This window comes from Hesperophylax consimilis, chromosome 28, assembly GCF_061612785.1.
Source record: "Hesperophylax consimilis isolate HC1 chromosome 28, BYU_Hcon_1.0, whole genome shotgun sequence".
In the NCBI taxonomy this organism is placed as follows: domain Eukaryota; kingdom Metazoa; phylum Arthropoda; class Insecta; order Trichoptera; family Limnephilidae; genus Hesperophylax; species Hesperophylax consimilis.
In genome coordinates this window covers 8,876,742-8,893,850 of record NC_142863.1, presented here as the reverse complement: position 1 = coordinate 8,893,850, position 17,109 = coordinate 8,876,742, and the positions used below count along the sequence as shown (strand labels likewise).

The 17,109-nt window shown below is 32.2% G+C and overlaps 1 protein-coding gene across 1 annotated transcript in view; it reads left to right on the top strand.

Annotated features, from left to right (window-relative positions):
• Positions 1-11,648: 11,648 nt before the first annotated feature.
• LOC149410140 (modular serine protease-like) overlaps positions 11,649-17,109 on the top strand; it is a 57,813-nt gene continuing 52,352 nt past the window's right edge. Inside the window, exons 1-2 of the mRNA XM_089648487.1 lie at positions 11,649-11,695; positions 12,262-12,313. Coding sequence (XP_089504613.1) covers positions 11,650-11,695; positions 12,262-12,313 — 98 coding nt within the window. The 5' untranslated portion in view covers position 11,649. The remainder of the gene's footprint in view (positions 11,696-12,261; positions 12,314-17,109) is intronic.

Sequence of the window (17,109 nt, the reverse complement as noted above, 5' to 3'; positions counted from 1 at the left end):
TTATATATAAAATGATCGAAAAAAAATTAAATATTTATGCCTGAACATCCACAAAATAAAATAAAAGGCACTTTTTGGCCATGTTTTTTTCTTACATAAATCAAAACAGGCGGATGGTGTTAAGCGGGAATTTAAACCTTATCGCCATCTACGTAAGGGTTGTTATTGATAGCGGTTCAATTTAAAATATTACACGACGTAGTGCATCGCCTTAACGCATCATGTCAAACTGACTCCATATATACTGACTTCAGTAAAGCATTTTATAAAGTAAACCATAATACGTAAATTAAAATTGTTGGGTGTGAGAGGGAGCATGTTAGAATGGTTTAAGAATTATCTGTTGGGAAGGTACTTAGCAGTAAAGGTGGATTCATTATATTTTTACAAATTTTCGGCATCAAGCGGAGTACTGCAAGTTCCTACTGTAAGACCCAGAAAATTAAGTTCGCTATAAAGGTAACTCTTTGCAGCGCAGTTCAGTGTGAAACTTTTCTGTGAAGGGTCTTGCGGCATTTGGTTTATGTCAATTGCTTACCGACGGGACAACGGACTAACTAATAAAAATGTAAATATCCTACCATGACCGAGATGTAGCGTAAAAATACGTATAAAGATAAATTAAAAAATAAATAGATTTTAAAATAATTACCGCTGGGCGCATTTTGCACCCGTGTTCTAAAACTAATTATAAAAACACCCTAATATCATAGAACTTCCTTCTTCTGGTGCTAGTAAAACTAAATTGTTAAATCAATACGTAAATTAAAATAGTTGGGAGTGAGAGAATGGCTTAAGAGTTAGCTGTTGTGAAGGTTCTTAGCGGTAAAGGTGGATTCATTCACTTCTTACAAGTTTGCGGCATCAAGCGGAGTAGCGCAAGGATCTCATTTGGGCCCAATATTATTTTGTTTGTTCATCAATGACATAGTAAATATATTTAGCAAAGTCAAAGTTCTGTTATTTGCCGATGATCTGAAGATCTACAGAATAATTAAGTATGATAATGATCGCGCTATTTTGCAGTTGAACCTGAATTAACTATTTGCTTGCTGTTCAGAAAATGATTTGCAACTAAATATTAGTAAATGCCAGGTTATTAATTTTTGCAAAGGTAAAAATCCTCTTCATTTTTCTTATTTTATTAATGGCGCTAATCTTATTCGAGTTTCACAGATTCGAGATCACGGTGTCTTATTCCATGATGCAAGCTCTACAATCTACAAGCGATGCAATGAGAATGCCCGGTTTTATTTTGAAATGGGGGTAATTTTTAAAAATGTGTTCACTTTAAAACATCGTCATTGCTCTTAGTACGAAGTAAATTAGAATATAATTCAATAGTATGGTCACCGTTCTACAAAGTGCATTCTCAAGCATTAGAAAAGGTACAAAATAAAATTTCTTCGCTACATAAATTTTAAAATGAATATTTTCGTCAAATTTATAAATTATAATAACTTACGTACCGAAATCAAACTATCAGATAGAAGAGTTTTAACTAATATATTATTTTTATTTAATATTATCAAATCTCTAATTGACAACCCTGAATTATTGGAATTAATTTATATGAATGTACCTGCCAGACAAACTCGAAGCAAAGACACTTTTAAATGTAACAATAACCTCAATACTAACTACTCTATTTATTCACCAATTCCAAGAATTCATCACCTTGCCAACAAACACTGTGAACTTATTGATATATTTGGTGTTAATAATTTTGTGAGTTTCAAAAGGCAACTAATTTCAGAACTATTTGCTAGTTATTAATGTGTATTATTTATTAGCTTTAAAAATAAAGTATTGTCTCTCCCTTCCTACGTTAAACTCACATACTCCTTAGTTTATTTGTTATTTTTTTAGACGCATATTAATGACTGTATGCATGTACGGTCATACTTGATATGTATATTATACTTTGATTTATTTTACCATTTCAAGTACTATTATTTAAATTTGATATTAATTACAACGTTGGTATTTTGCCTTTTACTTTTTTTCTATAGATACAACAGACATTATTTTTCTCCTTTTTTTAAACTTCTGTTTTATAATACATATCAATATATTATTTTTAATACCTTACGAGTAAATTATTTTCCTGTTTTCAGTCTTACTGGTTTGCAACAAACATGAATAATTGTATGCATACACGAATGTACAATGCACATACTATCTTTATATTTGTAACTTTGCTTTATTTACAATATCAGGAGTTACTTTTTGAATTTGATTTTAATCTTAGTATTAGCATTTGATTTTTATGCTTTTGTGTGTAGTTATGCTATTATTCTTGTATTATGTTACACTTACATACGTAAATAGTCAATTTTCTCTGTAAAACCCGAAAGGGCGTTAATGAATAATAATAATAAATAAATAAATAATCGAAAGTAAGTTAGTTTTTTCTGTTTATTAGCGACTGTACACGGTGTCCGGAAACTTGAGAGTACAAGCGGGAAACTGGCAGGGCGGATCTAGGACTCAAAAAGCTAACTAACTGACTAACCATCACGCCGCCGTTTCCCCGCAGGGGTAGGCAAAGAGGACAGTCCGCCAAACAACTCGGTCTTTGCACACACTCCTTGCCTCATTCATAATCATACATCGTTTTATACATACTCTTCTATTGTTCTGACTCTTGAGATGGCCCGATTCAAGTAACCGATTCACTTGGTCGTGCCATGTCTTCCTCGGGCGTCCCTAACTTCTGCTACCATTCACATTTACATCGTATATTCTCCTTACACTCCTTTTTTCGCTCATTCGCTCTACATCCCCAAACCATTTAAGCGTCCCTTTCTTGATTTTACTCATCACGCTTACATCAGCCTCGCACTCTTTGCAAATCTCCACATTTCTGACACAATCATACATGGTTTTACTACACATACGCCTCAGGGATCTCACTTCAACAGCATTCAATCTACTTTCATCCTTTCTTTGCCAGTTCCATGCCTCACTTCCATACATCAAGGTAGGTACCAGCACTCCATTGAGGACTGCTAACTTCGCTTCTTTGAACAATTTTTTGTTATCGTCAACTGCGTTCAGTCCTCTATTAATGGAGTTACCTGCATTTACCCTTCTTTCAATATCTCTGTCAGCCTTCCCATCTCTCGTAAACATACTTCCTAAATACGCAAACTCATCCACCTGCTCCAAGTATTTCTTGTTCACAACTATATTGCAATGTTTTCGTACTCTCTCTTTCGAACATCATGACTTTAGACTTACTTACATTCATCATTGACACATTCTTCATACATACTTCGTTCATCCTAGACACGAGAGACTGTAGATCTTCCATTCTGTTAGCAATCAGCACCGCATCATCAGCGTACAACAGGCAACATACTCTCAGATTACTCAAATTTGCGCCCAATTCTACCTCTTTCAATTTTGATTCAAAAGGCAGTCAGAAAATATAACCAAGGGCCCTAGGTGAAGGGAGGAAGAGGCCTTCCTCCCTACAAAATATCTCTGTCGAGACCGACCGACAGACATAGGACGTACATAAATAAATACACGTTGACGGCCTACATGGTCGACGGTTAAGGCTCTCGACGTGCAAGCTGGATGTCGCAGGTCAAAATCCTGGCGTGCGCAAGTAAATTTTAGTTGATCAATTTGTGTTTTTTAACAAATCATTCATTTAAGATAATTGTCACTTCACTTTTTAAAACGTTCATCCATTTAAAAATTATTAATTTAATTATTTGAATAGCCAAAAAAATCTGACATTTTGAATTCATTTTGTCACAATATAAACGTAGATTTTTTTTAAATGTGTTTTTACCTACACATCATAAGGCATTTATGTTATTAAACTACATCACTTTCGTATAAGTTTTATGAAATTCACGCGGTAAAAATTAACAAAAAATAATTAGTCCGAAATAATTTCGCTTTTCCGATGACATAAAATCATATTCACAATATGACATTATTAATAGATTAAAGATGACAAAAAATAACACAAATAATAGTTAATATATTAAATGGTCACAGGATAAATCATCAAAATGATAATTCATCACATTTTTAAAAAGTTATATAAAGTCATGGAAAGTGATGAAACAAAAACATGAGGAAAATAATTTTGAACACTCATAAAAAACTTTAAACTCTACCCATCTATCGACCACTGTCACGACACCCGACACTCACAGAGGAATCCAATCGTACCACCCACAGCCAAAACTTCACTTGCTCAAAGACATTTTTCATTCCTAGGCCCAAAACTTTACAACTTTATACCTGATGCTTGGAAAAAGGAAAGCATAGGTGCTCTTCGTAAATCGATCACTGTCTGGCTTCACCAATTAGGGAGAAAAGAGTGTGAACTCACACTTTTCCAAAAATAAAACAAACAAAATACAAACACATTAAGAAAACAAGAAAATAAACAAAACTAAACAAACCAAACAACAAGTTAACATCAGTTAACTTTATAACTTTTTGCTTTTAATCTTTTATAATAATATTTTTCTTTTAATGTATCATTATTTTTTAGTTATATATTTTTTTTTAGTTATGTATATATTATATTACTTTTCTTTTTTTTCCTTTTTTTTTTGTTCTTACAAAATATGTATGCGTGCATGAATACTAACTCAATTTTGACTGTCCTAAAACGGGAATTCCTCCTAGTTGGGCAGTCAAAGTATTTTTTATCTATATGTGTCATTGTATCATCACCTGTACTAAATAAATAAAAAAAATAAATAAAAAAAAATAAAAACTTTACTAACTGGGTTAAGTAGGTTAGATTAGGTTAGGTTAGGTTAGGTTTAAATTATTTTTTTCATCGTTTCTAATGACTTTATATCACTTTTTAAAGGTGTGTTGATTTATCATGGGACCATATTTAATTACAATAATTAACAAAAACGTGATTTTAATCACAATTTTCAAATCATAACTCATTCGCTGGGAAACTGAAGTCTGCAAATATGTAACGTTTTAAGTTCTTCGCACTTGGAGATATTTTTTATTGGTAATAATACGAAATTAAATTACACAGTCTTTGTACTATGTTTAAAAAAACACCGTTGGACGGTTGTGACGTGATTTTTTTTTATTAGTATGGCTGTTAGTCATTGGGAACTTTTGTTTGTTCGTTGGTGATCTTCAGGTGAGTATGGAAACGATAACAAGTTACCGATATAATCGATAAAACCTTTATTGGTCGACCGTGCTAAATACGTTATCCTAAATACAGCCTGTAAATTTTATTTTTAATTTGATGATGTTGTTTAATCTTAATCGATTATTCACGAATGCGGTTTCCGAGAAAAAAAATAATTATAAAAACTAGTTTTGAATTAGAATTTTGTGATTGTTATAATTTAACCAGACAAAACAGGTATGAAAAAAATATATACACTATCTTAGGTTAGGTTAGGTTTGTTGTTGTTTGTTCGCTCTCTTCACATAAATATTCTGGTTAATTTTCATCAAAACAACAAAACACAGTTGTCTAACTCGCTCGTCGCGTATTGACTAAGTATTGATACAAACATTGATTTGTATTGTATTATACATTATAAACTTTACAAATATAAGGTAAAAAAGTCCCATAAACTGCTTTTTAGCAGTTTGTCTAACGGGTTATTTCGTTACAAATCTTATTTTAGTGAGTTTACAGTTACATTTTTATAATTATATGTATAAAACAAAAAATTAAGAATTTTACAGAAATATAGCAAAAGAAAAATTATGAACAACATAAATAACAATTTTAAAAGGCTTTGGAATAATATATCATTGTAAGCTAATACAAATGAATTCTTTCAGTAAGCCAAGTCTTCAGTAATTCACCAACAGTTTTTAATTTCAGCAGGTAACATATTAAAACAACTCATATAGTTTAACGTTCTTTGTCCATATTTATTTGTATGCTTAGGTACAATAAGTCCTTCATTAAAGTTAAAACGAGTATTATGATTGTGTTCTAGCCTGTTTATATATAAGGGGTTATTTATGTGCTGAAATATAATTTTGTACCACAGAATTGCTCTCACTGAAAGAACTTTGAGACTCTGATAGAAGTATGAAATATTATACCTTTGCACAATTTTTTTTCAGCTAATAATTTAACCAATGAATTTTGCACGGAATGAAAAAAAATAATGATAATATTAATATAAGCACCGTCCGAGTTTACATCTAGGCACAATCAAATTTTAAAAATAATTCACCAAAGTTTGGTTATTAAACATAACTTGATTGACTGCCGTGATATAATACCATATTATGAATAAGAACAAAATTCATTTTTAGAAAACGAATTTTATAAAATATATTATGATAAAACTATACTAACAGACCGAACGATTAGTCACAATGGACCCAATATAGTTTTACATGACAAAATTAAAAAAAATAACTTATATCATTGATGTTGCTATTCCAAATTCCTGTAATATTCAAAAATCTTTTAATGAAAAAATAAGAATAAACACAGATTTAGGAAATGAAATAAAAAAGAATTTGGCATTCTCAGACTATAAAAATATTTGGCTACATACTTATTATACCTAGCTCTCTCATTAAAAATTTAGGCGTATTAGATCTATCAAAAAGTTTACATATAAAGATGCAAAAGTCGGTCATTTTAAATACATGTAGGATAACGAAAGATTTTTTAAATATTTATGTTGAGGGATCAGTAGGATTTATAGGCCCTGTTAGAAGTTCTACCGAGCCGAACCCTCTGATATGAAAATATCTGGAGTCGGTGAATTATTTTCCCATTTGATCTCTGGTGAGTTGACGTGTTGTTCTTGTATTGTTTTGTATTTATTTTGCTTATATAATGCACTTGCATAATGTTGATTGACTAGATGATCATTTTTGGAAAAGTGTGTGGAAGGGTTTAGTTTTTCCTATGGGGAAGATTTAACCCGGACATAAAATCGGAAGTTAAATAAAAAATTGAAAAAAAACATTAAAGATAATATTGACCATCTCTGGAGCAATTTATGTAGATTTGCAATAGCACGTCCTCGGTAGTCAAGTGGTTACAATCCTCTTCCACGAATTCAGAAGTCACGGGTTCAAACAAATTTTAATGAATGTTTTGCTTCACAATTAATTCGTTTAAAATAATTTACCGATAGTCTGTTAGCGACACGTTCTAAAGTGGAAGATTCTCTCAGAATCCTGGTGAAAAAAATCACAATTTTGCTAGAAATGGCTTTCGCCGTGTTTGGTAATCAGATCTGAATATCCACGTACATCCCCACCTTCTCCTTCCCCATATTCAATCTTCTCCTCCCCAATATATTTAGCCTCACAACAGACCCAATTGAGACGGCTTGAATTGAACTCCAGACGGCTGGAAGCAGTTGAGACTTTAGTACAGTACAAAAAACACACAGTTCCACATTGGTAATACTTCCTGAGATATTCTGTTACCAAAGTCAACTTGAAAAACAGGTTGACATAATGTAAACCGCTGTTAACCTTGTGGTATGCATGCAAGGTTGTCGTAAATGGATTGGATTCAAGATGGATGCAATTATTTAAGATTAACACTTTAATCACAAAAAGAAAAGAAACACAAGAAATGCGATGTAGGCGTGCTTCATGATTCAAAAGTCTGATCATTATTTGCTCACTTGGGTAATTTAATAGAGGGAATTCTCAGAAATGTTCTTGGTCTTCCATAGGACACACATATCAAGGACATCTATTCAATTTCCGGTATCCTTCCAATCACAGTCCTTCCCAAACATGAAATCACGAACACTATCCTACAAATTACCCAACAATCAACCCATACTAACATTAAGCAACTTTACGCACAATCCGCAAAATTTACACAAAATCTCTTAATTTTATTGCCTACACATAAAGAGATAACTCTCTTCAAGATTTGTATAAAAACAACCAGCAAAATCCAAAAATTCAAAGTAAGGCTTTAAAAGATTATTTTTTTTAAACTTACAAAAACGAAAATACGTAATTCTTGTCATGTTGTACTTTGTTTTGTTTCTCTCTCTCTCTCTCTCTCTCTCTCTCTCTCTCTTTCTATCCCCTGTATTTGTAATCGAGCATAATCATAGACATATGAATATTAGTAGACCTGCCCTAAGTGATTAAAAGCGTATTATCCCCACTCCCCATACCGGTTCCATTGGAGCCGGCTGGGCTCGCGTATGGCCTCAAGTGAAATTTGAAAACGTGACGTCATCATTCTTGTGTGAACTATGGTCGAGGCATCATCGGTTCATTTTACGAAATAACACGGCAAAATGTTGACTTGTACTATGAAAACTTGTAAAAATAGATGTGATAAGAGAATAAACCCAATTGTCGTATTACATTCCATATATAAGCATTATTTTACTTTATTTTAAGCATATTCACATCGTATAATATAAATCAGTTTTAGAAACATATACTATCACATCGAGAAACGTCTGGACGCGAAACACAAAGCTGGTTGGTTGCTGGGAAGTAAATTATGAACATTTATAAAAGTGTCTTAACTAAATACTTAAACGAAATATTCGACTCTGAAAATAGAACCGAATTTTTTTGCTGAATTTGGACTTCGCAAATTTGTTCATAACGTGGCGAGTAATTTGCGCTCCCATGTAAAAATGTCTATTCATTCAAAAGCAGATTTTACTTTTAAGAAGTAAATGGTGATATTATAATGCGAGATGCCTATTTACTGTCAGATTGATTTATTGACGAATCACAGTCAGCTTCACTCCCTTCGTTCTTCAATAGTTGATTTTACCCCTCGCCATTATCTTCTCGTCTATTAATTCCTATGTCTGTGAGCATAATCTATTTTTACTAATGTATTAGTGGGTAAGTAACTTCTTGTAAATTCTTACCTTGGCTTTGTATTTATTTTGTATATTCCTGTCTTTCTTTTTTTGTTTCTTCTTGTTTGTTCTACTTAACCTCCCCTTTTCATTTTTCTATACGTGTTTTGTACGTGAAACTTATAATTTTGATATCAAAATACCAATGTAAAATTATACCTATTAACTCCCACCAATGTATTTTAAATTCAAAGTTTTTCTGCAAGTTTTTTAACTCATTGGGATTATTCTAGCAAGAAATAAAAATAATAAAAAATATGAAAACTGACGGAAAAATATATAATTGAAAAATAATTTTTACAATTACAAGGAACAATAAACTTTAATTTCATTTACTTCCACATAAAAAAATTTAACAAATTTCTTTTTTTTTAAGCCTTAAAAAAATCCTAAAATGGTAGAAAATGATAGAACCAAAAGGTACTAAATCAACGGCGAGATTGCTTTCGATTCAAATCTATACGGAAGGCATTTCTAGTGTTCCTCTTTATCCTATGACTTGTATTATACATTTGATAGTAATTATAATAAAATTGTTTATTACCTGGTCGGTTGCATCATTTTCTGGTATTTCTAGATTCTTAAGCAACGAACCAACACACCATTTCCTCACAGGGCTAGGCAGAGAAGATAACAACTCTGTCTTTGCACACATTCCTTGCTTCATTCACATTCGAACATAATCTTCTGTCATTCAGACTCTTGATGTGGCCCATCTCAAGTATCTGATTCACTTAATCGTGCCATGTATTCCTCTGGTGTTTTTGACTTCTTCAACTCTTCACTCAGAAGATTCACAAACAAGATTATTAGAGGGAATTAATGTTTCTATTACGTTTTGGCGTGGTACATATAATATTACCAATATAATTGAATTGCTTGAAATGGAATGAAAAATAACGGATTGGAATGGAACGTAATAAAATTGAAAATATTGGAATGGAATGGAAAATAACAGAGTGGAACGAAATGTAAGAGAATGGAAAATACTGGATTGGAAAATAAGGGAGTTGAATGGAACGTAAGAGAATTGAAAATACTGGAATGGAAAATAACGGAGTGGAATGGAACGTAAGAAAATTGAAATGAATGGAATGGAATGGAAAATAACGGAGTGAATTAAGAAAATTTAAAATAATAGAATTTACTGAAAAATAACGGAGTAAAATGAAATGTTAAATAATTGAAAATAGCGGAATGAAGGGAAAGTAAGAGAATTGAAAATAATTCTTCCCTATAATAATCCCTTCACGTATCCAACAGAAACGCTATTTACAGATTTCGGGGTGCCCCGAGTAGAAGATATATTCAAAAAGAATGCAATTATCCAAATTTATAAAGATAATATAATCAAAAAAAATTAAACCCACCTATCTAAAAGATATCAATACAATATCAAAATTCCAAAATGTAATACCAAACAAATGCAAAATAACTATACCTATTTAGGAATAAAGTATTTCAACAACCTTCCGATTGAAATAAAGAAATTAATGGATATTAACATACTTAAAGTAAAACTGAAGTTACACTTTCAGAAATATTTAACTAAATGATTGCCTGTTTTTCCCTTTATTGATATTTATTATCAGTATATACTCATCTCCACTGTATTAAGATTTTGTCTCTTTATATTTTGTTCCTATTATTATTCTATTATATTCCTATTAGCATAATGGTATTCTATTTTTCTTATAATTAGTGTAACTCTCTCATCAAGCACAATAATCACTTTCTTCATTGGTGAGATTGCGAACATAAACATATTTTGTAATTTAAATATATTTTTTATGTACTCATATAACATCCTGTACCCACTCATATACAGGGTGTCCGGAAACTCGTAGTACAAGCGGGAAACTGGTGAATCTACATCACATTTGGAGTCGATTTTGTAGTATATTTTTTTTTTATTTGAGCTTTCGTTATCGAGTAAATCGAGTTTGAAGTTGATTTTTTTTTTTTTTTAATCAAATTCTTGTAAATTATTACTGAAGATCAAAGTACCCAACTAATTAAAACTATTTGAAAGTAAAACAAATGAAGAAACTCGGATTTGAAGCATTATTTTGAAATCACCCTTCATTTAACCCGGTGTAATCATAAAATATTTCTGCTCTGCAGGGTTAAAACATCTGTTATTCAACCCTAAACACCAGAAAAAACTTTAACCCTAAAATAGCCGAAAAATATTTTTTTTTGGTTTTTTTTTTTTTTTTTTGAAAATGCTCAAATCAAAAAACTTTATGTTTTTTTGGGTTCCCCATGTGGTGTAGATTCTCCAGTTTCCCGCTTGTACTACGAGTTTCCGGACACCGTGTATATTAAATATAAAAAAATGGAATGTATTGGAAAATAACGGAGTAAAATGGAACGTAAGTGAATTGAAAATAATTTTTATTTTTATTTATTAATTTCAACGCCCTGGTGGGCTTTTACATAACAAGTTTTTTACATAACAAGCTTTTACATAATGGAGAGAATGGAAAATAACGGAATGGAATGGAACGTAAGAAAATTGAATATAATGAGAAAGATCGAAAAATAATTTTGAAAGAAAGGAAACCAATAAGAAAATTAGGAAAATATTGAAAAAGAATGTTGGCTGGTGGAAAAAAATAATAGAAAAGCCGCCAGCAGATATTAAGAAATATTTATTAATTGCCAGCCCGTGTAAGACAGGTTTTTCACATTATAAATTCTATAATCAAGTCAAGGAAAAGTAGTCAAAGAGCAACAGAATACAATATTACAAAAGAAAACGACCCAGTAATACTTTAATATTGCGTATGTCAACATGTTGTTCGTCTTTTTATTTATAATACCTATTTTCTTCAATTTGGGTAAGTACTAAGCTAATAAACTAAGCTAATTAACTAAGGGGTGTCCTCCTGCATTTTTATCCTCCTTCCAATAATTAGTCTAAGACAAGCCTTGCTGTTAAACTTGGCAACATTGCATTTTTTAAGATGTGTGTTAACCTATTTCATTTTTACAAACGAAAGACTATTATTGTTTTCAAGATTTTATTTGTTAGGATTTTTACTGAGGAAATGTTGTTTTTTTACTTGAAAAATACTATATTTTTTCATGGTAATCAAAATAAAACGAATTGTCTTATTTATTTCTGTTAATTCGACTTCAAAAGTTCGACTTCATTTTGAACAGCGTTGTGAGGCGGGTTAAGGTAGGGGCTGTAGGAAGGGATTTACTAATGCGGGTCTCGGATTATATGAAGGAGGAAAAACAGATGCCGGTAGCTCGTTCCACACACGAGCCGTCTTACAAAATATCAACAATCTCTTTATTATCATTACATAATTGAACAGGATTGAACCCATGACTCCTGGGAGGACACCAGACGCATTTGTCAACTCAGTCACAACAGTTTAGTTTTGTTTTCTTACAGTGGTTGCAGCGTTCAACGGTCACCCGCCTGGACGTCTGAGAGACGGAGGGAGGTAAGGAACAAATGAGATGAGATAATAATATACATACCGTGAAACTTTATTCATGAAAACTTAGCAAACCTTTTTTTCATTAGCGCCCATATAAAATAGTAATGATATATCTCTTATTTTCTGCGGTTTACAAAACGTTCGAATAAAAACACCTTTATAATTATTATTTCTTCGCGCTCGGTCAGATAAATTACATTGATTTTGAATTTTCACAATTTTATTTGTTTATTTTTTAAATGATAATAAGAAGTGTTTTATTATATTCCCTTTTGAAACAAATAGAGGTAGTGATATCCTCACTGGGATCTCCAGTGCTGAGGATTTCATTTACATATGATTAAAATTTAGTAGTATGGATAATATAAAGTAATTATTAATATATTGAATAGTGTTTTTTTTTAAATAATTATAAATATACTACAAGGTGTTTTTTTGTACAGTTAAGTGGTTTCAGTTTCAGTCTGTATATTTTCTTTTTCTGATCCCCCTATGTTTTGTATCCAGCTTTTTATTTGAGATTTAAATGTTAGAATATTGTTGTGAGTTTTGAATGGGAGTGGGATTTTGTTGAAGAGTTTAGTACCCACCATAGTATAGGAAGCTATTTTGTCCAAATGATGTATGTTGTAGTTGCTTGTTGTATTGATTTACCTCAATGTAAAACCTCTGTATCGGAGAATCAGCAATGGTGGTGAAGGTGGAAAAGAGTAATGTGTCGTTGCAGGATCTCGGAACAGTCTTGTTGCGAAGGTTTAAGATGTGTTCGGTGTTGAAAGTAAACCATGTAATATTTTCTAATAGATTTATTACAGCGAAGGTTATTTAAGTAATCGCGGTGCGAAAGGAGAAGTTATTTTGATTTACGTTAATAAAACGTAGCGCGTAGTAGACTGACTAGTGCAAGGTGCCAATACGATTCATGTTGCACCTAAGAACGTTTCCGAACATTCCAATTGCTATGGCTAGAAATATTGCCACCCGTAACGCTGAGCAACGGTTGAAATTTACAGTATGTTCTATGACGGCGTAGGTACCTTAGCGCTTGGCACTGTGTACTAGTAAGTAGTACTTGACACTGTCAGACTCAAGTAGTGGCGTACCACTACAGTCTAATTTAGAGGTTAGTATTTTCAATAAAAAAAGTCAAATCATTTATTTTGCATCCGTCTTCTAATTTATGAATTTTAGAGTGTTTAATAGTCAAGTATAATTTATTTATCTAAGCGTGGTATTTATATGTTTTTTTTAAGGGCGAAGACAGTTTACACGTAGTTCCCGTGAGCTCTTAGGCCATAGGCCCATTGTGCTATCTCCCATTTTACCTCAATCCTTTCACAACAACCCAGTCCCTTTAATAAAGTTCACCAGGGTTGTCATTGGGTATGTGGCTATGTCTTCTGGTTCTACTGTATGTCTCCCCAGGTATCTGAGCCTAGTTCCCACCAGGGCAGGACATTGGCACCATAGGCGAATTGGAGTCACTTCATCCTCTTCACATTTCCTACATCTATTGGTGTTTTCCACTCCCAATATCTGCATATGTCTCTTGAGATGGCAGTGTCCCGTTAGTAGTCCTACCAGTTCCCTCAGTGAGTTTCTGTCCATATCGAGTAGTTTCTTGGTTCGTCTAGGGTTTGGTCCTTTTATGAGTACTTTGGATTGTCTCATTCCAGGTGCCCTCTCCCATTGTTTGCGGTGCTGGGATTTGACCCACCTATCAATATGTAATTTTGTGTGGCAAGCTGCTACTCCTACGGCCGGCTCGGATCCTACAAGTGGTGCTTTCGCCCCTTTCCTTGCTAGTTCGTCAGCCCGCTCGTTGCCCTCAATACCTTTATGTCCTGGTACCCAGATTAGGGTTATTTTATCGATGGTAGCGAGTTCTGTGAGAACAGTTATCGCAATGTTAATAATATGAATTTTGTAAAAGGGAGACCAAACTACTATTGTACGTGTGTTACTTGTAATTTTTTGTGTTTTGTATTTATGAATGTAAAAAAATATTATTTTTTGTTATTGCTAAGATTGTTGAAGACTTTGTCAGTGCTAGTTCTTACCGGGACTTTCAGAATAGTTTCATTATGGCTTTTTAGTTTTCATATAGTGATTTCAGGATATTGTCATTTGCACTAAACTATGTAAATAGGTTAGGTTTATGGACTAATCAACTTTTTTTAAACTTTTCTCCATTTTATCCGAATAATCATTCCAATTTTTTTTAGGGTTGAATACGGTGAATAGTTTATTTAAATACATATATTGCTTTGCAAACAAACTAAAACTTCTCTAGAGACAACAATACACCAAAGAACTGCGTTCCGTGTAATTTTGATTTAAATGAAAATCTGTCAATATTTTATGTAATACATTAAAAAAAATGATAAACTTGTCAAATTTAGCTGCGCGCTTAGAAAAAAAAATAAGCACATGGTTTCAACTTAATTATTTCAAGCAATAACTATTTATGTTAGTAGAGATAGTAAAAGATGCATTTAAGTTCCATTAAAAAAAATTCTCCATCAAAGCTAAGTTTAAATGTAAGGAAATACACAAAATTATTAAATTAACCCAAACTAACGCTATAAAATTATTTTTTGCGCATTTTTATATTTAAATAAGTGTCTTTATTAGATATTTTAGTTTGGTAAAGAGCACAGACATAGGAATTAATAGACGAGAAGATAATGGCGAGGGGTAAAATCAACTGTTGAAGAACGAAGGGAGTGAAGCTGACTGTGATTCGTCAATAAATCAATCTGACAGTAAATAGGCATCTCGCATTATAATATCACCATTAACTTCTTAAAAATAAAATCTGCTTTTGAATGAATAGACATTTTTACATGGGAGCGCAAATTACTCGCCACGTTATGAACAAATTTGCGAAGTCCAAATTCGGCAAAAAAAATTCGGTTCTATTTTCAGAGTCGAATATTTCGTTTAAGTATTTAGTTAAGACACTTTTATAAATGTTCATAATTTACTTCCCAGCAACCAACCAGCTTTGTGTTTCGAGTCCAGACGTTTCTCGATGTGATAGTAACAACTGATTCATATTATACGATGTGAATATGCTTAAAATAAAGTAAAATAATGCTTATATATGGAATGTAATACGACAATTGGGTTTATTCTCTTTTTCACATCTATTTTTACAAGTTTTCATAGTACAAGTCAACATTTTGCCGTGTTATTTCGTAAAATGAACCGATGATGCCTCGACCATAGTTCGCACAAGAATGATGACGTCACGTTTTCAAATTTCACTTGAGGCCATACGCGAGCACAGCCGGCTCCAATGGAACCGGTATGGGGAGTGGGGATAGTACGCTTTTAATTACTTAGGGCAGGTCTACTAATATTCATATGTCTATGGTAAAGAGCCTTTGCATTCAGCGGAATTCGACCAAATACGCATTTCGTCTTTCTGTAAATTTGTAGCAGTGATGGACACCGTCATTTTACGCCGCCAGAGTTCGCACAAGCATTGATGCTTTTGCGAGCTGTCATATCGGAATAATCAATACTGCTGTTAGGCTCTGCGAGTGGCACTTAGTTGGGCTTCACCCAGTTTAAGTGATACTGACAACAGTTATATTTAATAGGTACATATTAGGTCATTCACAGAGAGAGGGTGAGTATATATTGTAAATAGATTATTACAATATAGCGCCCCTGCGGTAATATCTCACAAAAGCGGCGCTATACAAATTGTGCAATAAATATAATGCTTACATTTTATTGCGTACATATGCATTGATATACAACGGAAATAGATAAAATAATATAATCTTATTAAACTTTATTTCAAACACAAATAATTTTACATCATTTTATTATATACAACCACTACATGTTTCATAAACGAAGTTCACCTCATCAGGAGTAAGTATACTCTGAAGTCAAAATTAAATATTGATTACAATTTGAAAGAAGAAATGGAAGGAGGGGGAGGGGTTAGAGTGGGCGGGGTTTATCAGAATTAGGAATTACAATATCGTTAGACCGGAAAGACCAGTTGAGTGGGAAAATATTTAAAAGAGAGTTTATTAAAAAATATTTTTTGTTAATTATATCTGCTTTTATATTAACATGTTTTCTAATTTCTAAAAATTTAAATTATTTATTTGCGATGCTTTATATCCTGTGTGAAGTATTTTTAAGACATGAAAACACAAATAGCATATAAACATAAAACAATATATTCATAAAACAAATAGCATTTAATAACGGTTATTTTAATAAATTGATAGTTAAAATACTAAATAAAAAAATTAAACATGATCTCTTCATATGGTAAATTTACCCTATTTCAAAAGATAAACAATGAAAAAAAATAAACAGTGCCGTAGAATTCTATTTGTGGATAACGATATTTCCAAAATTACAAATAAAAACATTCCTGGTACTATTCAACCGGTGTTTTACACTACTAACAAAATGAAGAAACATATTCTTAATAATAAAGATAGCGATAATCAAACAAAAAAATTGAGAGTTTATAAACTCAATTGGGATGATTGTAATTTCTTTTACAAAGGTAGAACCAATAGAAACTTTGAAGTCAGAACTAAAGAACATCTCGGAGCTCTAAATGGAAATAGTGAATCTGAGTTTGATCATCTTTTGAATAATGATCACACTTGATAAAAATTCAGGTCTTAAGGCTGGCCGCATACATACGTTTTCCGTATTCGATTTCCGAATTCGTTTTCCGTATTCGGAATTCCGTGAGACTAGCCCAAACGTTCGTTTTTCTTCATTTGGAATATATAAACGTCAGAACCAGTGTTGCC